The sequence below is a fragment of the Vitis vinifera genome, chromosome 4 (genome assembly GCF_030704535.1).
Source record: "Vitis vinifera cultivar Pinot Noir 40024 chromosome 4, ASM3070453v1".
NCBI classification, from domain to species: Eukaryota; Viridiplantae; Streptophyta; class Magnoliopsida; order Vitales; family Vitaceae; genus Vitis; species Vitis vinifera.
Genome location: NC_081808.1, coordinates 4,056,572 through 4,084,062, shown reverse-complemented (window position 1 = coordinate 4,084,062; position 27,491 = coordinate 4,056,572). Strand labels below are relative to the sequence as shown.

General features: G+C 32.4%; 4 protein-coding genes and 1 pseudogene across 5 annotated transcripts in view; 2 read left to right on the top strand and 3 right to left on the bottom strand.

The window, feature by feature from the left end:
- The window catches only part of LOC100267929 (EG45-like domain containing protein), a 45,887-nt gene extending 40,511 nt beyond the window's left edge, over positions 1 to 5,376 (bottom strand). The window contains exons 1-3 of one of the 2 annotated variants that reach the window (XM_059736212.1): positions 5,216 to 5,376; positions 1,151 to 1,516; positions 745 to 1,048 (exon numbers count right to left, since the gene is read on the bottom strand). Coding sequence is in view for 1 of the 2 variants with exons in the window: in XM_019219400.2 (XP_019074945.1) it covers positions 1,151 to 1,201 (51 nt within the window). In the remaining variant the exon portion in view is untranslated. The remainder of the gene's footprint in view (positions 1 to 744; positions 1,049 to 1,150; positions 1,517 to 5,215) is intronic. The other variant, XM_019219400.2, reaches the window with a different exon arrangement.
- A 1,086-nt stretch (positions 5,377 to 6,462) lies between these two features.
- LOC100245614 (pentatricopeptide repeat-containing protein At2g20540-like) lies at positions 6,463 to 15,697 on the top strand (annotated as a pseudogene).
- Positions 15,698 to 16,217: 520 nt separating this feature from the next.
- Positions 16,218 to 17,215, bottom strand: LOC104879012 (EG45-like domain containing protein). Its single transcript, XM_010650295.3, has 3 exons — positions 17,035 to 17,215; positions 16,673 to 16,952; positions 16,218 to 16,565 (listed from the first exon to the last, which is right to left on the bottom strand). The coding sequence occupies exons 1-3, from the start codon at positions 17,147 to 17,149 to the stop codon at positions 16,559 to 16,561; spliced, it is 402 nt and encodes a 133-aa protein (XP_010648597.1). The 5' UTR covers positions 17,150 to 17,215; the 3' UTR covers positions 16,218 to 16,558.
- A 5,712-nt stretch (positions 17,216 to 22,927) lies between these two features.
- Positions 22,928 to 25,548, top strand: LOC100260991 (pentatricopeptide repeat-containing protein At2g20540). The gene has a single exon (XM_002282092.4). It carries the CDS (start codon positions 23,741 to 23,743, stop codon positions 25,352 to 25,354), a length of 1,614 nt encoding a protein of 537 aa, XP_002282128.1. The 5' UTR covers positions 22,928 to 23,740; the 3' UTR covers positions 25,355 to 25,548.
- Positions 25,549 to 26,222: 674 nt separating this feature from the next.
- On the bottom strand, positions 26,223 to 27,139 carry LOC104879013 (EG45-like domain containing protein). Its single transcript, XM_010650296.2, has 3 exons — positions 26,968 to 27,139; positions 26,608 to 26,887; positions 26,223 to 26,487 (listed from the first exon to the last, which is right to left on the bottom strand). Exons 1-3 carry the CDS (start codon positions 27,074 to 27,076, stop codon positions 26,481 to 26,483), a joined length of 396 nt encoding a protein of 131 aa, XP_010648598.1. The 5' UTR covers positions 27,077 to 27,139; the 3' UTR covers positions 26,223 to 26,480.
- Between the last annotated feature and the right edge of the window lie 352 nt (positions 27,140 to 27,491).

Below are 27,491 nucleotides of genomic sequence, written 5' to 3'. Positions count from 1 at the left end.
AAAAAAAAAACCAGAAAAGAGAAACATACCTTAGTATTAATAAATGATTTTTTTTTATAATATGTTGTATAAATATAAAACACTTTTTAATATTAATAAATTACCAAAAACGACATACAATTTTAATTACTAAAAGAAAATAGTATGATAAACAAAAAAACTTTTCATTAGAACAAACCATATAAACATCTATCTTAAAAGCATATATATACATTTATATTGTTAAAAAAAAACTAAAAATAATTTTTTTTATGATTTACATAAAATTTTAAAAAATGTTTACAAAAAGAATTGATTAATAAATAAATATAAGTCATGATATAACAAATTATTTGATTATATATTAGTTTAAAATTAATATTTTTTTATCACTATAATAAAATTTATAAAAATATTTATAAAAAACATCTAAATCAATAAAAAAGAACATTGAATAAAAGATGATTTTTAAAGTAAAACAATATATGATTACCAATTAATTTCTCAAAAAAAAAAAAGACTTTTCTAATTAAAATTAATAATTTTTTTTATCACTATAATAAAATTTTAAAAAATATTTACAAAAAACATCTAAATCAATAAAATAGAACATTGAATAAAAAATAATTTTCAAAGTAAAACAATATATGATTACCTATTAATTTCTCAAAAAAAAAAAAAAAAAAAAAAAACTTTTCTAATTAAAAAGTAAATAAGAAGACAAATATTTTCATAGCAAAAAAAGGGGGAAAATTATATACTTACATATTAGAGTCATAATCAAACATCAATGAGATATAAGAAGATTTGCAGTTCGATCACATTCTTCTTCCATTTCTCTTGTATGATGTGAACCATCTTCCTCAACAAGGGAATCCATTCTATTCTCTTCTTCATTAAGTGGAAGCAACCCTTGATCATCATCATAAGATTTAAATTCCATATTCATTCTAGCATTAATCCTTATAAAGTTGTGAAGAGCCACTGAAGCAATAACAGCCTTTACTTGTTTTTCAAGAGGAAAACTATGCATTTCTCGTAGCATTCTCCATCTATTCTTCAAAACAACCTATAGTTTTTCAAGATTCTCTTACAAGAGTATTTAATTTATCATATTTCATAACCAATATATAAATTAATCAAATAAATTTAATGAATAAAAAAAACATACCTTCAATTTCTTATCCCACCATTCATTGCTTGCATTGATGGTTTGTCTCATAGGATCCCACCCAAGGTCAATGTCTTTCCCAATCAAGGTATTCCAAAGTTGTCAATCATTTTTAAGAGAACTCCATTTATTCTTAAGTTGCCTATATTGATAGTTTCTTCCAGTCAAACTGTTGAAGGCTTTTATCACATTTTTCCATCCCAACTTGCTAAAGTGACTATTTGGTCTATTTCCAGTCGAAGTCTCAATCACACAAACTTTGATAAAAGCATCCATTGTAATATCATCCCAATAAGCCTTGCTTTGTTTTTCACTTTCTTCACCACTTGGTTGTTGTAATGGTTGAACTACATTGCTAGACATCCTCTATATAAAAAAATATATATTTTAGAGAAATAATAATTTTCAAACAAAGAATCACACAATTAAAATGAAGAATAAAGAAAGAATTAAGGAACAAAACATCAAGAAAATATGGTTATCTAGTGTAAACAATACTTGGTATGATTAAATTTTTTAAATGTAAACTCGGTATTGAGCATCATATAGGCAGATTCTGTAAAACATAATAAACAAATAAGAAAAAGAAATCCTCAAGTGTAATATTCTTGGTTGAAAAGAAATCCTCATTGGTAGTTGTATCAGTCTTAATATCACTCATTCAGGCAGTTGAAGTTTCTAGCTAAACTAGTTTCAAAAGAAGTTCAAGAAGAACTAGATACTTTCCGATTTAGCTACTTTAGCTAAGTCTACCATAAATATCTAGTTATGTATAAGATTTCTGTCCCCTTTATGAAGAGATTTCAATCTTAATGTTTGTTTAAACATGTTTAAATTTAGAAGGTTTTTTCATTTTTATCTAGAAATGTCATAAAGAATGAAGTTAAAACCTACCAGTCCCGCCTGAATAATCCCTCAGGCAAATGCTTTGTACTTCATTCTCTTATAAAAAATAATTGTGTTACAAAGGTACAATCCAGGAATATGCCATTATGTAACCAGCACCAACATTATGTTACCAATAACAACAAGACTGTTGGAAGTACTAATCCTACCATTTGGAATTGTTCTATATTGATTAAACTAAGGTGGTGTTTGTTTTTTTACTTAATTCTAAATAGAACCTTAATACTTAATAGTATTAAATATTAGGTTGTTTGTTTTTGTAGTATTTTATTTCTATTAAGTATTAAAAAGTAAAAAAAAACCATTGTGTTATTCTTTTTATTTAGAAAAAGCCACATATTTTGGCTTTTTCTATTTAGTAAAAAGTTTATAATAAGTCATGAAAAAGTAAAAAAACAAACAACTTAATTCTAAAACTAAATGGTTTTCAGCAAAAAGCCAAAAAAATAAACACCACCTAAGATTTGACTCAACTTTAAGTCAAACCCCATCCCAGTATCCTGATATGCCCCTATACCCAAAATCCTTAGTTAAAAGAGAATTATCCCCCTTTCTCTTTGCTTCACTCTCTCCTTTTATATATAAATATTTGAATATAGGATATATTTCTCTAATTTAGGTGATAACTTTTCTTCTTTTTCCATGTTGGTTTTATTATGATTTTGCTTATTTATCTTTTCCTACTCCCTTAGTCCCTAGCAGTCAAAACTATATGAACTTCCCCTTACACTCTAGCAACCTATGTTCCCATTTGCAGCCTTAATTTCCCCAACCAAGTATAAAAAAGTTGACTGCATTATTGTTTACATCTTTGCAAAAGAAAGAAAAAATAGGTACATATGTATACAGGAATGAAGCATAAAAGAACATGTAATCAATTTTAAGAAAGATACTTTGCAGTACACACGAATTCATCACTATCATGAATAAGTAATCATTGACTGCTGAAGGTTAAACAATTTATATTTAACAAACAAGTCATTTCCTGCTAATTCAATACAAGCTCAGGAAAATAAACTTCACAAACTTTTGTAACATTTTCCAGCTGGACTGCAACTGATAACCAAAGTTCCAGCTAGTCCTCAACCAATATAACACCCAAAAAAGAAAAAAGAAAAAAGAAAAAAAAGAATGATAGATGCAGAAGAAACATTGACTCTTCAAGATTTGTAAAAGAATAAACTATATTGCCCATTTTTGGATGTAGAAAGAAGTAGAAAAAAACTTTCATTTGGAAACTGGAAGAGAAATATCTTGTATTTTGTAATAAGGAAATGAAACAACCATGAAATTATATCAGGATTGCTTTTCTAAGAGAGGGGTTGCTTTTCTAAGAGAGGGGCAAGTAGAGACCTCAATTTTTGTGCAGAACTTTGACATAAATTATATAGAAGCGACAATTCAATTTTGCTGTTATCTTACTTTTTCGGTACATGCCGGGCCAATGTTTGATTGATGCAGTAAAATCTCTTTGATGGCTTAGATAAAGAAGAATTCCCTAGCAAGAGATAGTCTTACAAAAGCTTTAAAATACGTCAAGTGGATGGTATAACCAATTGAAGATACACACTCATAACTAGTTGGAAATTTTTGCATAGAAATAAGAAGAGAGGAAAAAATAAATAAATAAACCCACTGGTGGTTAATGACATGAAAAACCCTAGCAAGAGGATGAGGATTTGCAAAACCCTAGCATCAACCAAAAATGAGGATCATAAAGAATCATCACAATGAATATAAACACTATCAATAAACCATTTTAAAACTATGCAACCAGAAACATTTGAGACCAAATGGCACCAGAAAAACTTCAATCAATATAACATTCTACAAGAGACATTTTCAAAACCCAAACATTAGCCAAACAGGATAATTATAGAAGATAACCATTTGATTAGTAAATGATTTTAGCCCTAAACTGCACCAAAAATCATAATCCCAAACCAGAAACAGTTAAGGCCAAATGGCACAAGAAAAAGTTCAATCAAGACAACATTCCATGAAAAAATTCTGAAAACCATATGTATAAAGTAGTTTCTTCATTATCATAATTCAGTGGAACTGCATAAAGCTAAGGCAATAATTTATCTTAGCTTTGTCAAACCATATGTATAAAAAAAGAAATGGATCAAGGCATTTTCTTTTGGATAAAGAAAGTACAAATCCAGAGTGCCCAACTCTATTCCAAAACTAGAAACTCACTCCTTATACCAGAATATTTCAACATGAACTTCAACTTCCAAGAATCAAAAGGTGCAAAATACTGACTCTACTAGTCAATACAGTTTGCAAAATTCTTCACTTTCAAAGGTTAATTATCAGAAACTGTCTGTCATTAGACCAAACAAAGCATCACAGGCTAGACACTCAAAGTAAAAAGAGATCAAATTCCTCCCAGTCTTGCCTGTCAACATCTGTCTAATGCCTAAAGTAAAATAAAATTTACCCAAATATAAAATGGGCCAACCCACTCAAACAAATCCTTATCCTCTGTTATAGGAAATTCATTCACTGCTTACATATAGGCAATCTTTTTACTCTCCACTACTTTCCTAATTTCACCAAACATGGTTTTGGCTTTTGTTTGGGTTTCATGAAGTTTCATAGTTGTATAGTCATTTTCATCACACAATGCATCAACATTAGGATCCCAAAAAAGAAAAACAATGCTTCCCTGCTTGTTAAGAAGACATAGGAAAACGGAATCATACAAACAAAATCAAAATACCCTCTGAAAACATGAACCATTAAAACCTTGACATATACCCTGAATCAGAAGCTATTAAGCAAAATTATGAGTTGCAAATGATCAAACAAATGACCAGACAAGGATCCCTAATTTTTTCTGCAACCAAAACACCAAAAGAGAAAATGGAAGGAAAATATTCCAAATATTCCTAATCTTCTCATCCTTTCCTCATCTTTCCTGACAATCAAATCAGAGATTGAAAAAAAAAACCAAGAAAAACTTGACGTACCTTGAGAAAACTAGATCAAGAGAGAAAATAGAGAAGAAATGTATCTTAGACAGTTGGAAATGCTTTCTCATACTTTCCTCCTAACCAAACAATCCTAAAACCCAAAACCCTAACTAATATTTCAAGACAATCAGACATTAAAAAAAAAAAAAAAAAAAACAAGAAAAGAACAGAGGGTTACCTTCGATCAGATCAACGATTTCGAATGAAAGTGGAGCGTCTTTCCTATTGTGTAGTCTCGGATGGAGAGCGATGGATGAAGAGAACGAAGGAGAGAATGAAGAGCGATGGAAAAAAAGAATGAAGGAGAGAATGAGGGAAACGGAAAGGAAGCATCGGCAATCACTTGGGGCATTTTTGGAATATTTTAAAATTTTGAAGTGTTTTGCTTAGAAAACACCTGCAAATCATTTTCTTCAAAAGTGTTTTTTAAAATTTATTAAACATCTTATTTTTATCTTTAAAAACACTTAAAAACATACTTTGAAAATCATGATCAAATGAGTTCTTAAACCTGATTGGAATTGTATTATATAATTTATATTAGGTTATAAAATATTATAAAAAAGTTTATTTTTAAAATTATTACTTTTATAAAAAGATAATATAAAATCAATTTAATTAGTCATCTTTACGATATATTTATTGAGTTATTGGCAAAGGAAGTAAACAAACTAAATAAAAGGAATGAGAATCGAAACAAGATTTTTGAACTTTTAGATACTCAAGAATTTCCATAAGTTGTTTCACTTAAGTTGTTTCACTTATAAATTTTTTAGTCTTAAGTTATAAATGAATAAAAAAAATATGATTATTTTTTCGAGTTACAAAAAAGAAAATTCGAAAGAGAAGAGAATTTTGTTTTTGGAAAAGAAGAATCATGTCCTTTTTGGGTTTTCAGGTATTTAAGAAAGAGAGAAAAAAAAAGTCTTTTTTTTTATTATTATTAAGGGCCCTTCTAGCGGAGAGAAATGTATACTTTATTTTATTTATATTTGTATATTTTAATAATGAGGGTAAACTATTCCCCCATTCTCTATTTATTTGATCGGGTTGAATTAGTCTATTGGGAGACCCAAGACTAAATTCACTAATTATCAATTAAAAAATTAAAAGAAATGGGTAAGAATTATTAGGGTTTTTAAGTTAAAAGAAATGTTTGATTAAAAACAGGGGACAATAATTATATTTGAAAAATATACTTTTATCTACTGAAAATTATACATATAACCTCATTTTGACATATTTATCCTTAAATTTTTTTATCTAATAAGTGTTTGATGAGATATAAGATTTTAAAAATTACTAAATTGTATTTTTATCCAAAAATAGTTATATTTTATTTTTCCTAAACAGCTTGATCATTCTTCCAACGTCATGTTTTTTCAATCACCCTTTTAATCAGATGCAAAGTGTTTGATTCCTTGTTGAGTTTTCCTTAATGAAGGTTCAAAGTTGAAGGCTGTCAGAAACCCCAGAATGGAGTATAACCATTTGAAATCACTGTCAGAAACTTTGGGACCATGATAGCCTCAAGAACTTGGCAAATTTTCAGACTGGAAGTCACTGGCCACGTAATCATCAATGGCCAGGAAGCTCAGGGCCTTGAAAATCAGAGAAATGGAAGATATGTTTGTACCCATCTTGAAAAACTGCCCGAACATGGTAGAATTGAAGAAAATCCATGCCCACGTAGTCAAGTTTTCACTCTCATAAAGTAGCTTTTTGGTGACAAAAATGGTGGATATGTGTAATCACCATGGAGAAACAGAGTATGCAAATTTGTTATTCAAAAGGGTGGCTGACCCAAATGCTTTCTTGTACAATGCAATGATCAGAGCTTATAAGCATAACAAAGTTTACATCCTAGCAATCACTGTTCACAAGCAAATGCTTGGACACTCCCATGGTGAAAACCCCATTTCCTGACAAATTCACCTTCCCATTTGTTGTTAAACATGTGCAGGACTTATGTGTTATAATCTGGGAAAACAAGTTCATGGGCATGCGTTCAAATTTGGGCCAAAGTCCAATACAGTGATTGAAAATTCTCTTGTGGAAATGTATGTAAAATGTGATAGCTTGGATGATGCCCACAGGGTGTTTGAGGAAATGACCGAAAGGGATGCAGTTTCTTGGAATACCCTCATTTCAGGGCATGTTAGATTAGGGCAGATGAGAAGGGCAAGGGCTATCTTTGAGGAGCTGCAGGACAAGACCATTTTTTCTTGGACAGCTATCGTTTCCGGGTATGCTCGCATTGGGTGCCATGCAGTTGCATTGGAATTTTTCCGGAGAATGCAAATGGTGGATATTGAGCTTGATGAGATCAGTCTTGTTTCTGTTTTACCAGCTTGTGCCCAGCTGGGAGCTCTTGAGTTAGGGAAATGGATACATATTTATGCAGATAAAGCCGGGTTTTTGCGCGACATTTGTGTTTGTAATGCTTTGATCGAAGTGTATGCAAAACGTGGAAGTATGGATGAAGGGCGTCGCTTGTTTCATAAGATGAATGAGAGGGATGTGATATCTTGGGAGTACAATGATTGTAGGGCTAGCAAATCATGGAAGAGCTCGTGAAGCTATTGAATGTTAGATTAATTTTTGTAATTAATCTATAATTTGGGCCACACATGTAAATAATTAAAATATGTGTGCTATCATTTAATTAAGCCTAAATATAATGATCTAATTAATAATTGATTAATTGGCTTAAGGGTATAATTGTCATGAGATTATTGTGTAGATACCATTAGATAATTATTATTTCTATGAGGGACAAAAATATAATTGTGATAAAAATTAAAACTGCCCTAGCGGTTTATAAATAGGGTTATGGTCCCCATTCTACGACTACGCATTCCAATTTCTGAAAATCCTCTCAGAGAGAAATTGACACAGAATCTAGTGGCTAGAATTAGAAGACCATCTCAAAGGGTTTTCTTCCTATAAGGTTTCTCCTTCAATGGATTCAGGTCTGCTTCCGCTATTATTTTTCTACTCATTGTTTTTAATCAGGAGATTCCAGTATATATGAAATTAGGGTATTCACCTTGTTAAATATTCCAGTATATATGAAATTAGGGTATTCATCTTGATTGATTTTAACAAGTGGTATCAGAGCCTACTCCTTGATAAATTCTTTGAGTTATTATTTTAATATATATATATATATATATATATGTCAATGGATTAAGATTTATGAAATATTGAGTTGATAAATTTATTATTATTATTATTATTATTATTATTTAATAGCATTTTATGATATTAATATTTAAGTTATTGATCTAGCATTTTAAATAGGTTAATTAAAGCGGAAAATCACCAAAGTGACATCTTTCGTGTAGATTAGTCTGTTCGGGGTGTTAGATATTTGTGTGTATGTGATTCATGCGGGTATTGACTGGCCCAAAGGAAAGTTAATATTTGGTCAAATTGCATACATACCTATGGTGATAAATATGTGATGATTATAAAGGTAACTTAATGTGAATAATAAATCAATCTAAAGATAGATTTATTATTTGACATAACTTATCATCAATGTTTGATCACTACAACAAGAGTACCACTTACAGTTAATATTATTGTCCAAAGACTTGATATTAATGTTGTGCTAGGTATCTTGAAATGTCATAATTTGCTTTTAAATTTAAAGATTATGTGTTTAATTGCTTATTTTATGTGAGCATGATGGTTTATTTGATTCATTTTATTTTGTTCTCAATTCAGCTTTTATATCAACTACTTCTATATCTGCCAACATCAATAATGTCCCTATGTTAAATGGGATTAATTTTAAGGACTGGAAAGATAATATGATGATTCTCTTAGGCTGCATGGATAGACTTAGCCTTGAGAATGCCCAAACCCGATGAACTCAATGAGGAAAGTACTCAAGAAGATGAGGTTTATTGGGGTAAGTGGGAATGTTCAAATAGGCTAAGTCTTATGATCATGAAGCGTGGCATTCCAGAAGCTTTCAGGAGTGCGGTAACCGATGAGGTTACTAATGCCAGTGACTTCCTTGCAGAAATTCAGAAACGTTTTGCCAAAAACGATAAGGCTGAAACGAGCACGCTTTTAGTAAGCTTGATTTCAATGAAGTATAAATGCAAGGGTAATGTTCGGGAGTACATCATGGAGATGTCTCATCTTGCTTCAAAACTTAAGGCTTTGAAACTCGAGTTATCTGATGATTTACTCGTGCATTTGGTTCTCATCTCTCTTCCTGCACAATTTAATCAATTCAAGGTCAGTTATAACTGTCAAAAGGATAAATGGACTCTTAATGAGCTCATTTCATTCTGTGTGCAAGAGGAAGAGAGATTGAAGCAAGACAAGACCGAAAGTGCTCATCTGGCTAGCACTTCCAAGGATAAGGGCAAACGAAAGAATAAGGATAATAAGGTTGTTGCTTCTAATGGTCCAGAACAAAAGAAACAAAAAGTTGAGGTAACATGTTTCTTCTGTAATAAGCCTGGACATACTAAGAAGGAATGTACCAAGTATGCTGCTTGGCGTGTTAAGAAAGGTATGTTTCTTACTTTGGTCTGTTCTGAAGTTAATTTAGCTTCAGTATCTAGAAACACATGGTGGTTAGATTCTGGTGCTACTACTCACATTTGTGTTTCTATGCAGGGTTGCCTGAGTTACCGAAAACCAAGTGATGCTAAAAGATGCATCTATGTCGGAGACGATCAGTCGGTAGAAGTAGAGGCAATAGGGCACTTTAGATTATTATTGAAATCTGGTTATTTTTTGGATTTAATAGATACTTTTGTTGTACCGTCTTTCAGAGAGAATTTAATTTCAGTTTCTGTTTTGGACAAATCAGGTTATTGTTGTTCATTTGGAAACAATAGATTTACATTATCTATTAATTCAAATGCTGTAGGAACCGGTTTACTTAATGTTTATGATAATCTATATTTGTTGGAAACTGTTTCGTCCTATAATGAAACCTTGCATGTGGAATCACGAGGTACAAAACGTAAATTGAATAAAGATAATTCGGCCTCATTGTGGCACAAACGCCTAGGTCATATCTCTAAATCTAGAGTTGAGCGACTTGTGTCCGATGGGATTTTGGATTCACTTGACTTTTCAGATTTTGATATTTGTGTTGAGTGTATTAAAGGAAAACAGACCAAAACAAAGAAATTAGGTGCCAATAGAGCTACAGACGTCTTAGAATTAATTCATACAGATATCTGTGGACCATACCCTACGGCATCTTGGAATGGTCAACAGTACTTTATAACATTCATAGACGACTATTCAAGATATGGCTACCTATTTCTTATACATGAGAAATCACAATCATTGGACGTGTTCAAAACATTTAAAGCAGAAGTTGAGTTACAACTCAACAAAAGAATAAAGAGCGTCAGATCTGACCGTGGTGGTGAATACTATGGTAGATATGACGGATCAGGTGAACAACGTCCAGGACCATTTGCTAAATACCTAGAGGAATGTGGGATCGTCCCTCAATACACCATGCCAGGATCACCTAGCATGAATGGTGTAGCAGAAAGACGAAACCGAACTCTTAAAGACATGGTAAGGAGTATGATTAGTCATTCTACTTTACCCGAAAAACTCTGGGGTGAAGCACTCAAAACGACAGCTTATATCCTGAATCGGGTGCCAACTAAAGCGGCTGCTAAAACGCCTTATGAGCTTTGGACGGGTCGAAAGCCCAGTTTAAAGCATTTTCATATTTGGGGATGTCCAGCTGAAGCGAGACCTTATAAGCCTCATGAAAAGAAATTGGACTCTAAAACAGTTAGCAGCTACTTTATTGGCTATGCAGAGCGATCAAGGGGTTTTAAATTTTATGATCCTGCTATTAGGTCAATTTTTGAGACGGGAACTGCAACATTTTTTGAGGATGTTGAGTTTGGGAGGAGAAATCATGCTAGGAATATTGTCTTTGAGGAGGAAGAGGGATCTACTATTGTTTTTGATAATGTACAGGTTTCACTACCTATCATTGATCAAGAAGTAAATTTGGATCCTCAACCAACAGACAATATTGTTCAACCCTTAATTGCAAATGAGGACATTGCTCTTGAAGAACAAACTCAACAACCTCAAGAAAATATGCCATTAAGGAGATCCACTAGAGAGAGAAGAAATGCAATTTCGGACGATTATATCGTATATCTCCAGGAACGTGAGGTAGAAAGTGGAATGATGGAAGATGATCCAATCAACTTCCAGCAAGCCATGAAAAGTTCCAACTCTCAGAAATGGATTGAAGCCATGAATGAAGAGTACAAATCTATGCAAGACAATAAAGTTTGGGAACTTGTCCCATTACCAGTTGGTACGAAGCCCATTGGTTGTAAATGGATATTTAAAACCAAGCGGGATTCAAATGGTAATGTAGAAAGATATAAAGCACATCTTGTAGCTAAAGGCTTTACTCAAAAAGAAGGAATTGACTTCAAAGAGACCTTCTCTCCAGTTTCTACGAAGGACTCTTTCAGGATAATCATGGCACTAGTTGCACATTATGATCTTGAGTTACATCAAATGGATGTTAAAACAACGTTTCTCAATGGTGACATTGATGAAACAATTTATATGGTACAACCAGAAAATTTTGTGTCCGAAGACTCAAAGAATATGGTTTGTAAATTAACTAAATCCATTTATGGGCTCAAGCAAGCTTCTCGTCAGTGGTACTTCAAGTTTCATCAAATTATTGTCTCATATGGTTTTGAGGCAAATCTTATGGATGAATGTGTGTATCACAAATTCAGTGGGAGTAAGTATATTTTCCTGGTTTTATATGTCGATGACATATTGCTAGCCACAAATGATATTAGCATATTGCACGACACCAAGAGATTTTTATCAAAACATTTTGAGATGAAATATCTTGGTGATGCCTCCTTTGTCTTAGGAATCCAGATACACCGAGATCGTTCTAGGGGTATTTTAGGATTGTCACAAAGGACCTATATTGATAAAGTCCTCCAAAGGTATGGCATGCAAAATAGCAAACCAGGTGATACCCTTGTCGCTAAAGGAGACAAATTCAGTCTTAATCAATGCCCTAAAAATAGTTTAGAAAGTCAAGAAATGCAGAAGATTCCTTACGCTTCGGCTGTGGGGAGTCTAATGTATGCTCAGGTATGTACACGTCCGGATATTGCGTACATTGTTGGCATGTTAGGCAGATATCTAAGTAACCCTGGAATGGATCATTAGAGAGCAGCCAAGAAGGTTATGAGATATTAATAGAGAACAAAAGAGTACATGCTTACATATAGGAGATTGGATCAGTTAGAGTTCATTGGGTATTCCGACTCCGACTTTGTTGGATGCCAAGACAGCAGAAGATCCACATCAGGCTATATTTATCTGTTGGCTGGTGGAGCAATTTCATGGAGGTCTGCCAAACAGACACTCATAACTTCATCCACCATGGAAGTAGAGTTTGTAGCATGTTATGAGGCATCCAATCAAGGAATATGGCTACGAAATTTTGTCACTGGACTGCGTGTTCTGGATGGTATTGAAAGACCACTGAAGATATTTTGTGACAATAAATCAGCAGTTTTATATTCCAATAACAACAGGAGTTCTACAAAATCAAAATACATTGATATCAAGTTCCTAGTTGTAAAAGAAAAAGTACAGAGTGGATAGATATCCATAGAGCATATTGGAACAAACTCCATGATAGCGGATCCGCTTACAAAGGGATTACCACCCAAGGTCTTTCATGAGCACACTGCTCATATGGGTGTTGTCTCATTTGAGGATATCCAAATTTAGTGGGAGTTTATATTATTCATTGTATATTGCTCTATGTTATGTTTAGACTTTATCTATACATTTAGATTGTGTTCTGTAGAAATAAAGTATTCATTTCATTGCACTCTGTTAAATTATGCTAAAGATTTGATCTCAATAAAGTTAAGTAGGACCAGTTGGAAATAGGCATGAATAGATCACATTGCATGTAATTTCCATGCTATGCACTCATGATTGATCTATGTCATTTAGCTGTACAGATATATGTGACCATTGATTAGTCTAGTAACGATTGATGTAACAAAGGCCACCTTGATCCTATGTCAGTATAGTTAATGGACGAGATTGTTCGGATATACCCTAAGGACATGATAGCAAATTTTGAGCTCATAAGGTTAAACACATTTATTTGATTACATATGCATGTGGCCCAGTGGGAGATTGTTAGATTAATTTTTGTAATTAATCTATAATTTGGGCCACACATGTAAATAATTAAAATGTGTGTGCTATCATTTAATTAAGCCTAAATATAGTGATCTAATTAATAATTGATTAATTGGATTAAGGGTATAATTGTCATGAGATTATTGTGTAGATACCATTAGATAATTATTATTTCTATGAGGGGCAGAAATATAATTGTGATAAAAATTAAAACTGCCCTAGCGGTTTATAAATAGGGTTATGGTCCCCATTCTACGACTACGCATTCCAATTTCTGAAAATCCTCTCAGAGAGAAATTGACACAAAATCTAGTGGCTAGAATTGGAAAACCATCTCAAAGGGTTTTCTTCCTATAAGGTTTCTCCTTCAATGGATTCAGGTATGCTTCCGCTATTATTTTTCTACTCATTGTTTTTAATCAGGAGATTCCAGTATATATGAAATTAGGGTATTCACCTTGTTAAATATTCCAGTATATATGATATATATGAAATTAGGGTATTCACCTTGTTAAATATTCCAGTATATATGAAATTAGGGTATTCATCTTAATTGATTTTAACATTGAATTGTTTCAAGAAATGCAGAAGGCAAAGGTGGAACCCAACATCATCACCTTTGTTGGTCTTTTATCAGCTTGTGCCCATGCTGGCCTTTTGAATGAAGGATTGGGGTACTTTGAGTCAATGGAAAGAGATGACAATATAGAACCAGGGGTTGAGCATTATGGTTGTTTGGTCAATCTTCTTGGTCTTTCTGGGCGCCTTGATCAGGCTCTTGAACTCATAAAGAAGATGCCAATGAAGCCGGATTCGGATATTTGGGGTTTGTTATCGAGTTCCTGCAGAAGTCACGGCAATCTCGAGATTGTAGCCATTGCAATGGAGCATCTGCTCGAGCTTGAACCAGACGATACGGGGAACTGTCTTGCTTTCTGAAAATGTGAATCTCAATAATGAACTACACCTAGAGGGGGGTGAATAGGTGTTGTAGAACAATTTAAAAATTCTCCCAACAAAGATTACCTAACCTTAGATTATCTTAATGTCAAGAAATTTTTCTTTCAATAACTTTTCAACAAAGCAAAACATTCACAAGCAATAATGTATGCATCAACACTCTCCCAACAATTTATAAATGCAAAACACATGCAAATGCTTCAACACTCCTCAAAAATAAATCAAAATATAGAGTGAGAGAAAGAGACAATGAACACCGGATTTTTAACGTGGAAAACCTCCGAAGAGATCAAAAACCACGGGCCTATCACCGATTGAAAACTCCACTATGAAGAATAAAAACTAAGTACAAGGTTTTACCTAGCTCAAGCCAACCAATCCTTCCCGGAATACTTGACTAGTACCTTCATTTTCAGCTTCTCCTTTTGGAGCACACTTGGAGTCCGCACCAAGCTCAATCTCGGCCTCTTCTTGAATCCACACAAGAAGAAAATGAGTTTTTGCACAAACCCAAATAGAATGAGAGATTGAGATATGAAGGAAGGAAGGAATCAACCCATTTGTTGCTCAAGAAAATCCATTAAAAACCAGTTTGGAAAACATTAAGAGAAGTGGATTTTCTTTGCAATCAAAAACCCCAAATTTGGAAAACAAAATGAGAAGATGAAGAACACAAGGAGTGTGGCTGCTTTCTCCACGTTTCTGCAGTCACTCTCACCAGAAAATGAGAGAAGATTGGTTTTCAAAGTGTAAAAAGAAACCCTTAATCTAATGGCTGAGATTTGATCAAAAAAACATTAGTTGGATAGATCCACCCCTACCCCTGGATCGATCCAGAAACAGAGGAATGAAAGTCTTGCACCAAAAACCATTTTTCCCAACTTTCTAACACATTTAAAGATTAAAAACCGGGTTGATTCACATCCAATCACTCCACACTCGACTACATACCTCGGCCTCTTAGCAAAGTCTTAGTCTTCAAGTCAAGTAGTCCGAATAGGAATAGGAAAGCCGAGTTAGGGGACACTCAGGAATTTTGTCCGGAATTGCCAACCTAGCTAAACACTCACACTTTCAAATCTTTATGCAGACTTGGGAAAGTGGGATGGTGTATCGAGGATGAGGAAACTCATGAGTAGTAAGTACATGAACAAGACACCAGGGTGTAGTTCAATTGAGGTGGACAATATGGTTCAAGAATATGCATCAGGTGATGATTCAAAACCATTTTCCAAAGCTATATATAGGGTACTAAAGCTGCTGGTTATGCATCAGAGCAAAATGGATGATGATATCATCGAAATTATGGTTCATGACATAAGCTAATTTTGTTTTAAAATCAATATGAAATGCTATCTATATATCCACCAATATGATTGTTTCTGTGCAATTTCATTAACTGTGGCTCATATACCCAGAGCCCGCAATGGCTCTAAATAACAAGCATAACCTGCTTCGAAAATGAAGGGGTTCTTACATTTCCATGTGTCAGGCTTTTAATTAATTGATCATCGCGTGTATCAAAATGGTAGAATAGAATTAAAGAATACAACACTAACAGAAATTGCTAGTGCAGTTTTCCAAATTGGTCGTCATCTATGGTATAAAGCTTTGGAAAAAAAAAAAAACAGAGAACCAAATTTAGCCTATTTAATTGAAATAAAGTAGGTCCTAAAGGTATCAAATCGATGTCTTTGGGATATGCTAAAAATCATAAAACATATACATGTCTTAATGTAAAAGATTGATTCTATTTTAGAAGCAATATCGGCATAATTCTTAGACATTCATTGTTTAGAACCAAACAAAAAGGAATTGAAAGATTCAATTTTAGAAAATAATAAAGAAAATTCTCAAAAAAAAAAAAAAAAAAAAACAATAGATAATCAAGATCTAAAAATATAAAAGAATTATTTTGAAACAACCCAGCAAAGTGTAGGAAAATTCTAGCTAAATTTAAGAGCAGGAAAGGAAAAAGCAACCAAGGCAGGGTAAGAAAATTTCAATGATAGAACTTCTGCTTCTACTAAGGTTGCATTGTATAATGTTGGAATATAAAGAATTACATCTTTCCAATAAGCATATATATATATATAAAGAATTCTGCTTCTACCGCTCATCGGAAAAGCGTATCCTCTGGATATTCCTCAACTTTCAAAAACTCAAAAGAACTCCACTTACATTGATTCAAAAAAAACACAGCGATGTGATCACAGAAACCGAAATTGAAAGACATAGAATGGAAACCTCAATAACAAAAAGCAAAAAACCTTCTCCCTCAAGCCATCAGATATACAAAAAGCTCCCAGATGTATATCCGCATTAATATCCATTGCAACCCTCAAGCTCTGCGCGCACATCAAGCGCCCCACAAAAACATTAAAACTTCCAGCATAAATAATTTTCTTAAAAGGGATGATTCAATGTAATTAATATCAAAAGGGATGACACTTACTCGGCAAACTCTATGTTAACGAAAGAAGCAGAAGGATTAGCAATAGCCCCAAATGCAATAGTAGAAAGAACAAGCATCACTCCATTCCTAGAGGCTCTATCCACAATATTCACTTTTATGATCTGACCAGCTTTGCATATCCCCGGAGTTTGTGCGCTCAAGCACCTGACAAAGTACTGCCTGCCGCACGCTGCTCCATTGTCCCATATCCCATCTCCGGCTGACGCGAATAAGTTGCTTGATGGGAACTTAGACACATCGTTGCCGTAGCAGGCAGTTGCTGTATCAATTCCCAGATTAAAAAAGAAAAGAAAAGAATGTGTGGAAGCTTTGAATTACAGATATGGATCTTTGGTGCTTACGCAGATATGGGGGAGCATATTGGCCTGCTGTCCCAATATCTCCTGAGCAGACATGAAGAAGACATGAAAATATGAGAAGCGAGGCCGCCAATTGGAGGTGTTCATTCTTCGACATGCCTCTCTCTCTCTCTATTTATATATATAGAGCTTGTAATGTAATTGCAGGCAGTTTCTGATAAAATTCATCGCATCTCCAATATATAAAGATAGTTACCCTCTCTCGAAAGCTCTCGAAAGTTCTAGAATGGAATTGGAAAGGGTCCCAGTACATGGAATTGGAAGAGTGTCAGTACCGCGTGACACAAAAAATAGAAGGGAGAATTGTGTTTTGGGTGGTTGGAGGACAAATGTTAATTTTTGGGCCCAAAACACAATTCTCCCAAAATAGAACTAGTTGTTGAGTCCATTGGAAAGCGTTCGTGAAAAAAGGGAGAATCTACGGTACCACTTCGGTACCGAAAGTGGCTTATGCATTTAATGCAGAGTGGTGTTGGTCATAAGCAGTGGGCATTAAATGCAGAGGGGAGTTGGTCAGGAGCAACTTCCTATGACAAATTCATTTCATTTACAAAACATAATATCCAAATTTTGTAGAACAAAATTAACATTCATAAAATAAAAATTCATATTCAATCTCAAATAAGCCCAAATAAAGCTTAATCAATCCATAGAAAATCGAACATTACCTAGGTTGTAAGCCAAGGTACCAACCAAACAAATAATATATCAAAAGTCCAATACATCCCTACACAATAATCAGCTAGAAAACTAAAAAATAAAAACCAAATTGCAATTAAATCTATTTACACCATAATGAAAAGATGTAGTGGTCAACAAAATATGGCATTGCGAGATCCGATCATTTGTGGAGTGTGGCTGTCTGTTGTGCCGGATTGGTTTATGACGAGGATGAGCATTCATGACAGTTGTCATGGATGGATCTATGTGTTAGAAATGTTGAGACTATGAAAGGAGGACACACAAATGTGGGAGGAAAAGAAAATGTAAGAGATGGGGGAAAGAAATGAGAGAGGTGTTTAGGGGTTGATAAAATGAGAGAAAATAGAGAGATATGGGTGTTTCGGGGTTAAGAAATTGAGAAAAAATGGAGAGGAATGGGTGTTTGGGGGTTGAGAAAATAGAGAGAAAAGGGGTGTTTGGAGGATAAGAAAAGGAAAATGGGAGAAGCCGCAAAGGAGGAACAAGAAGGGGTAGGTATGAGAGTAAGTGGGAAGAGAGACAAAAATGGGAAAAAGGAATATGAGATGAATGGCTAGGATGAAATCTCATAGAATGGGAAAAAGAAATATGTAAAGAAGGGCTAAGATTAAATCTCACAAAATGGGAAAAAGGGTAGATGTAATCAAGGAGGAAAATGTCGCGATATTTCGGCAATATATCGCCGAAATATCGTGTGTCGAAGGGTATCGACACGATTTTTCTTCCAGAAATATCGGCCAGCCGATTTTTCAGGATAAATCTCGAGAAATCGGCGATTTATCGCGATATATTGGCGATTTTCCTCGATATATCGCCTGGTCAACGCGGTGAAAGCCAAATGTGCTACAGTGTCCCCGCTACAGTGCACCTCCCCAAACAAATTGCTTCCGAGGGGATTTGAACCCCAAACCAAAAGGTTTGGGGTTCAGCCTTCTTGCCATCTGGGCTAACTCGCCCTTATGATATATATTGCATTAAACATATATATACTTAAAGTCCTTATATAAAGAAAATGTTAAAAGAATATTTTAAAGAGCAAATTAATTATAATTATTTTATAATTAAAAAAAAATTTTCTTTTAATTAATTACCAAAAATATAAAAATTATATAATTTTCTTCATAATGTTTTTAATATCATTAATAATTAATTAAATATTAAAAAATTATATATATATATATTATAATTTATTTTATATTGTTTAATACAATTGAATTAAATGGATCATATTTTAATATTAATATATATTTTAAAATTAGACATATTATAATCAAATATCATAATATTATATGTAATTTAATAATAAATGTACACTTATAAAATTCATATTTTTATCGATGCATACAATATTATTATCAAATATGATAAATCATGTTATACATGTATCAAAATTTTCAATAAAATAACTTTAAAATGTCTATTATACTTCTAATTATATTATTATGAGGTTTTCTTTACATTTTCATAAGTTTTTAACAATTTTAAGCACCAATATTTTTTTCCAAAATATCCACCGATATATCTCCGATATATCCAATATATCTCCGATATATCCGATATATCCGTAAAATCGAAGTACCGATATATCCGTGATTACCGATATTTTCATCCTTGGATGTAATCTTGCACATCTTCAATTATTATTATTATTCTTTTGTCATCATTATTTATATTATTTCATAACAGAGGATTCAAATATACTTATATTATGGGAGAAGACACAAATGTGGGAAGATGAGAGATTGTAAGAGAGGGGGGAAAGAAATGAGAGAGAGGTGTTTGGGAGTTGATAAAATGAGAGAAAATAGAGAGATATGGGTGTTTGGGGGTTGAGAAAATCAGAGAAAATAGAGAGAAAAGGGGTTTTTGGGGGTGAGAAAAGGGTGTTTGTGGGATAAGAAAAGGAAAATGGGAGAGGCCGCAAAAGAGGAAAAAGAAAGGGGTAGGTGTGAGGGTAAGTGGGAAGTGAGGCTCCACTGTTTTTACTGTTTTTAGCTCTAGAAAAAGGGTAGATGTAATCTTGCACATCTTCAATTATTATTATTATTCTTTTGTCATCATTATTTACATAAAATAATATAAATAATATGTCATATTATGAATATTAATTACTAAAATAATATCTATTTATATTATTTCATAACAAAGCATTCAAATATACTTACATTATAATATTTAACTTTATATATCTTTAACTATTTTTATTATTATTTATCTACAATAATATAAATAAAATATCATAGTATACAATATTAGTTACTGAAATCATATATTATTTTATAATAGTACTACTATGATATAAAAATTAAAAATATAGTAATTAATTATTAAGTATATCATCTAATTATTTATGAATATTATTTAATATCATAATTTAATAATATTATTTAATAACAAAATTCTCCAATTTATCATTGACGACAAATCTCTGTCAATAAATATAAACAAAAAATTGTAACTTTTGGTGATCAAGTTATTAAGTATAAAGTGGTTTTGGCTCTGTATGGTTATGATCAAGTTGGTGAGACACATGCACACAAGGCCACCAGCTCATATCTGCTGCTCAAAAGTTTATTTCAACTCTGCTCTGGGTCATTCCATGGCCTAAAGATTTGTCTTTATGCTGTGTCAAATGATCCATCAATGCAAACATAAAGATTAAATAATCCATGCATAAAAAATACGAGATTTTAATATGATTCAATTAAATCAGAGAATCATTTCATTATATACTATAAAGAATATTATCGAGGATAGAAAGCAAATACAACTATTAAGTCTCAAAACATTTCATGTTTTTTTAGCCTTTTTATCTCTAAACTCTTTTATTAATTTATTATTGAAATTAAAAATATATACTTTAATAATAAATTATTTATATTTAAACTATTATTTCGATAAAGATAAATTTGTCACAATACAAATAAATTAATATCTTAAAAAACAACAAATTAAATATCTTAAATTAATAAATTATACAATTTTATATATTATTTATACGTTATATAAGTTTATTATTTGAAGATTATTAATTTATTAATAAATAAAATATTCATTTATAATATATTTTATTTATCAATTTATGTTTGTTAAAGTAATATTATATTCTTAAATTTAAATAAAAATAATTTATTATTTAAGTATATTTTTTAAATTTTAATCATAAATTGTAGTTTAATAATTTCTAATTAAATTTTAAATTTAAAAAAATAATTAAAATCTCAGTTGATAATTACAGCTTTAGTTCAAAAATGAAATATCGATTGATAATTGTCTCTTTAGTTCAAAAATAAAACCTTAATTAGTAACTACGTCTTCAATTTAAAAATAAAGTTTATAATTACAATTTTAGTTAAAAAAATAAAGTTTAAATGGACTATTACAACTTTAATTAAAATGATTAAAATAATATATTTTGACACGAAGCTCATCATTTTCTGTACATTAATAATATTATATTATTATTTTTGTCAATTCTCTCACTTGTTGTCTTATTTGTGATGTCAGTGAATTAGTCTCCAAAGCAAGTATTCATTCAAGGCATTGAAGCGTGTGGTTTTTAGTCCTAATCATATTTTGGTTAACACCACGCTCCACATTCTTGACCTTCATATTTTTCATATGTATTTTCTTAATATGTTTGGACCGAAATTCAATTAAAGTAGGTTTGGCCGAGGTTCTAGAAAGCCCTTTTAGCGTATGCAAAAAATGCTTTTGAAAAAAAAAAATAAGTATTTAATAAAATTTAGAAAATATTTTTAAAAATCTAAAGAATCACTTTAACGTTAAAAAATCACTTATAATATTTTTTGAATAAATATTTTATAGGTGATTATCTTATTAAGAGTCTATTTAATAATAATTTTAAAAATCATTTTTAATTTTTTTTATGCTTGAAAATTTTTATTATTTAATATTAGAAATGATAAAAATATTTTTTAAAATTATTATCAAATACATTCTAATATTTTCAAAGAAAATATTTTTATTAAAAATATTTTGAGTAAAAATATTGTTAAACGTGTTCTAAGATTCAAAGTATTTTTAGAGTATAATATTTTTTTCTTTTTTTTCAAAAACACTTTTTAAGTTAAAAACATTTCTTAAAATCATCGTGAGACATTACTTTGAATTCCAAAGAGAGAATTTTTACATTAATTTCTGAAAACATATAACCTAGGATGTATTTGATTTCTGCTTTTATTATTATTTTTATTTGGGTTTTAAAATTAAAATTATGAAAATTATTTGGTTTTTTTCTTTATAGCTAATGATTTGACTTTAATTACCTGAAACATTTTTATTCTAAAATTAATTTAGGACCTGATTTCATTAATTATTAAAAAAATCAATGTCATAAAATGTATAAATAAAATAAAATAATTCTTTGACATCCAAGGAACTAAAGAATAAACTTTAACTCATTAATTTTACCAATATTTATTTACCAACAAAAATTTAAGCAATCTTCTAAAATTTAATTTTATAAATTATTTAGTCATTCAATTTATAAAAATCAAATTCTCAACTATTTGTTATAACCTTTATTTAATTTACTTCATTTGTCAAATTCTTCCATTCCATCAAACTTTCAAAAGTTAAGTTCACTAAATTCACATTTAATTAATTTACCTTTTTGTCTATATTTTTTTTAAATTCACGTATTATAATTTAATTTCAATTCAACTCTATTTAATGTTTTGTAATTCTATAAAATTTAATTTCAATTATAAAAATTAAATTGGTTTGTTATAAAATTAAATTCAATTTTTTTAATTATTCATTATAATAATTCGATATAATATAAATTTTTACCAAGTTTTTCTCCCCACGATTCTCTAATAATTTCCTAATAATAATTAAATTAATTATCACAATATACTTAATATTCAAAATTTCAAAATTTAATCTCAATTATTTGATATTTAAAATTTTCACTAATTTTAAATTTAATTTTTGAAATTTCCACTCTTTACATTTGATGTGGTAAAATTTTCAAACTATTGATTTTTAAATAATTTTTTTTATAAATTAATTAAATATTAACACGTGCTTTTCACTATTTTTTTTTTACCATTTGAGTAATAATTTTATAAAAACTTTTTTGATTCTGAATATTTTAGGAAAACCCGGGTATTAAGAAGTGGTAGAGTGAATGGAAAGGAGTTGGGGCCAAAAGTGTTCCAATTTCCTGCGAATGCGTGCCATCTCCTTCATGAAACTTTTCTTTCCCACTTTCAAACTACTACTCTGCTCTAAAAGAACCCATCAATTCTGCTGAGTACTCAGCTGTCATCAGTCACCAACCATGGTCTCATTGAGAACAATATCTGCTGAATCTCCTATCCAAGTCCCCTCTTCTCTCCGCTGGAACTTCTCTTGCTCTCTGTGTGACCCTTAAACTTCCTCAACAGCATAATAAGCCTTGGTGGGGAATTCCTTGCTTCTTGGGTTTGGACGTCAATTATGACCGAGGCACGATTGGGAACATAGTCATGGAACCAGGTCCTTCTCCCGTAGGTTTGGTCCTATACCGTATCAACCAACCACATGTTGCTTGGCATTTATTTTCTTGAACACGGAGAGGATTGTATTCTGTAATTTATATTTAGTCATAAAATATTATAAAAAAATCATTTTTTTATGTATTGAAAATTATACATAACATCATTTTGAGATATTTGCTTAAATTTTTTATCTAACCAGTGTTTGATGAGATATAAGGTATCTAAAAATAGTTATATTTCAATTCTCCAAAACAGCTTGATCAGTCTTCCAACATCATGTTCTCAATCACCCTTTTAATCAAATGCCCAAAGTGCTTGATTCCTTCTTGAGTTTTCCTTTGAAGGTTCAAAGTTGAAGGCTGTCAGAACCCCAGAATGGAGTATAACCATTTGAAATCACTGTCAGAAACTTTGTGACCGTGATAACCTCAAGAACTTGACAGTATTCAGACTGGAAGTCACTGGCCACGTGATCATCAATGGCCAGGAAGCTCAGGGCCTTGAAAATCAGAGAAATGGAAGATATGTTTGTACCCATCTTGAAAGACTGCCCCAACATAGTAGAATTGAAGAAAATCCATGCCCACATTGTCAAGTTTTCACTCTCACAAAGTAGCTTTTTGGTGACAAAAATGGTGGACGTGTGTAATCACTATGGAGAAACAGAGTATGCAAATTTGTTATTCAAAGGAGTGGCTGACCCAAATGCTTTCTTGTACAATGCAATGATCAGAGCTTATAAGCATAACAAAGTTTACGTCCTAGCAATCACTGTTTACAAGCAAATGCTTGGAAACCCCCATGGTGAAAACCCCATTTTTCCTGACAAATTCACCTTCCCATTTGTTGTTAAATCATGTGCAGGGCTTATGTGTTATGATCTGGGAAAGCAAGTTCATGGGCATGTGTTCAAATTTGGGCAAAAGTCCAATACAGTCGTTGAAAATTCACTTGTGGAAATGTATGTAAAATGTGATAGCTTGGATGATGCCCACAGGGTGTTTGAGGAAATGACTGAAAGAGATGCAGTTTCTTGGAATACCCTCATTTCAGGGCATGTTAGATTAGGGCAGATGAGAAGGGCAAGAGCTATCTTTGAGGAGATGCAGGACAAGACCATTTTTTCTTGGACAGCTATCGTTTCCGGGTATGCTCGAATTGGGTGCTATGCAGATGCATTGGAATTTTTCCGGAGAATGCAAATGGTCGGTATTGAGCCGGATGAGATCAGTCTTGTTTCTGTTTTACCAGATTGTGCCCAGCTAGGAGCTCTTGAGTTAGGGAAATGGATACATATTTATGCAGATAAAGCCGGGTTTTTGCGCAACATTTGTGTTTGTAATGCTTTGATCGAAATGTATGCAAAATGTGGAAGTATAGATCAAGGGCGTCGCTTGTTTGATCAGATGAAAGAGAGGGATGTGATATCTTGGAGTACAATGATCGTAGGGCTAGCAAATCATGGAAGAGCTCGTGAAGCTATTGAATTGTTTCAAGAAATGCAGAAGGCAAAGATTGAACCCAGCATCATCACCTTTGTCGGTCTTTTAACAGCTTGTGCCCATGCTGGCCTTTTGAATGAGGGATTGAGGTACTTCGAGTCCATGAAAAGGGATTACAATATAGAACCAGGGGTTGAGCATTATGGTTGTTTGGTCAATCTTCTTGGTCTTTCTGGACGCCTTGATCAGGCTCTTGAACTCGTAAAGAAGATGCCAAGGAAGCCGGATTCACCCATTTGGGGTTCGTTATTGAGTTCCTGCAGAAGTCACGGCAATCTCAAGATTGCAGTCATTGCAATGGAGCATCTGCTAGAGCTTGAACCAGCCGATACAGGGAACTATGTCTTGCTTTCAAATCTTTATGCAGACTTGGGAAAGTGGGATGGTGTATCGAGGATGAGGAAACTCATGAGAAGTAAGAGCATGAAGAAGACACCAGGGTGCAGTTCAATTGAGGTGGACAATATGGTTCAAGAATTTGCATCAGGTGATGATTCAAAACCATTTTCCAAAGCTATATGTAGGGTACTAAAGCTGCTGGTTATGCATCAGAGCAAAATCATCGAAATTATGGTTCATGACATAAGCTAATTTTGTTTTAAAATCAAGACAGTCTGATGGGATGAAATGCTATCTATATATCCACCAGTATGATTGTTTCTGGGCAATTTCATTAACTGTGGCTCATATACCCAGAGCCCGCAATGGCTCTAAATAACAAGCATAACCTGCTTTGAAAATGAAGGAGTTCTTGCATTACCATGTGTCAGGCTTTTAATTAATTGATCATCGCATGTATCAAAATGGTAGAATGGAACGAAAGAATACAACACTAACAGAAATTACTAGTGCAGTTTTCCTATTGGTCGTCATCTATGTGATAGAGTATGGTATAAAGCTTTGGAAAAAATACCATATGAATTATGGGGGAAAAAAAAAAAGCAAAAGCAGAGAACCAAATTTAAGCTATTTAAGAGTACATTTTGAATTGAAATAAAATAGGTCGTAAAGGTATCAAATTGATGTTTGTGGGATATGCTAAAAATCATGACACATATAGATTTCTTAATGTAAAAGATTGATTCTATTTTAGAAGCAATATCGGCATAATTCTTCCAATATTCAGTAATTAAAGACATTCATTGTTTAAAACCAAACAAGGAATCAATTTCAATAATGGAACTTCTGCTTCTACTAAGTTGGAATATAAAGAATTACATCTTTCCAATGAAAAAAGTAAGCATATATATATATATATATATGTGTGTGTGTAAAGAATTCTGCTTCTACCGCTCATCGGAAAAGCTTAACCTCTGGATATTCCTCAGCTTTTAAAAACTCAAAAGAACTCCACTTATGTAACACAACCACCAAAACCAAGACTCACATTCATTGATTTACAAAAAACACAGCGATGTGATCACAGAAACTGAAATTGAAAGACCTCAAGCTAAAAACATAGAATGGAAACCTCAATAACAAAAAGGCAGCTCCTCAGACATTTTTATTTATTTATTTGTGAACGATAAGCAAAAGGATTGTATTGCCTTGAAGCGACCCACAGAATTTCGGTACAGAGACACTCACCCCTTACAAAAAGATCCAAAACAAATGAGGAAAAACACAAAACCACTCACCCCCTTCCAAAAGCATTAAGAAAAAACACAGCCTTCTCCCTCATCGCAAACCCAGCCCGATCTTCAAAAAGCTCCCTCCCTCAAGCCCTGCACGCATATCAAGCGGCCCACAAGAACATTAAAAATTCCAGCAGAAATCATTTTAAAAAAAATTAATTACCTGAAAGATCATTCAATGTAATTAATATTAAAAGGGATGACACTTACTCTGCAAACTCTATGTTAACCCAAACAGCAGAAGGATTAGCAATAGCCCCAAATGCAATAGTAGAAAGAACAAGGATCTCTCCATTCCTAGAGGCTTTATCCACTACCTTCACTTTGATGATCTGATCAGCTTTGCATATCCCTGGAATTTGTGCGCTCAAGCACTTGACAAAGTACTGCCTCCCACACGCAGCCCCATTGTCCCATATCCCATCTCCGGCCGACGCGAATAAGCTGCTTGATGGGAACTTAGACATATCGTTGCCGTAGCAGGCAGTTGCTGTATCAATTCCCAGATTACAAAAAAAAAAAAAAAAAGAATATGTAAGTTTGGAAGCTGTTATGGGTCTTTGTACTCACGCAGATAAGGAGGCGGATATTGGCCTGCTGTGCCAACATCTCCTGAGCAGACATGAAGAAGCTCTGATAATATGAACAGCAAGGCCAGGACATTCTGTCTCTCCGACATGTTCTCTCTAATGGTTTTCAGAAGACAAAGATATTATCCCCTCCTCTCTGAAGAAGAAGAGAAATATGCCAAACCTGGTAGATTTTTCAATGTCCTTTTTTTCAAAAGCTTAATAATGACAACGACTTGAAGTGATCGTTGTCATTGTGAATCAAAAGTGATTGAAAGTCTTTGTGAAAAGTGATTGTTCCCAATGACTTTCAAAAGTGATTTTGTTTTTTTGTCTGGCGGTTGCCATGGGAAATAATCCCATGCAACACACATGGTTACATTTATTACATTAACCAATTATAAATTTGTTTAATGTAATTATTTTGTTTAGGAAATTTTTTTTATGAAACAGAAAAATAAAGAAAATTTTGAAAAAATAAATTACAGTTTATTTATTTTTGTACTATAAAGTGATTAAATCCCA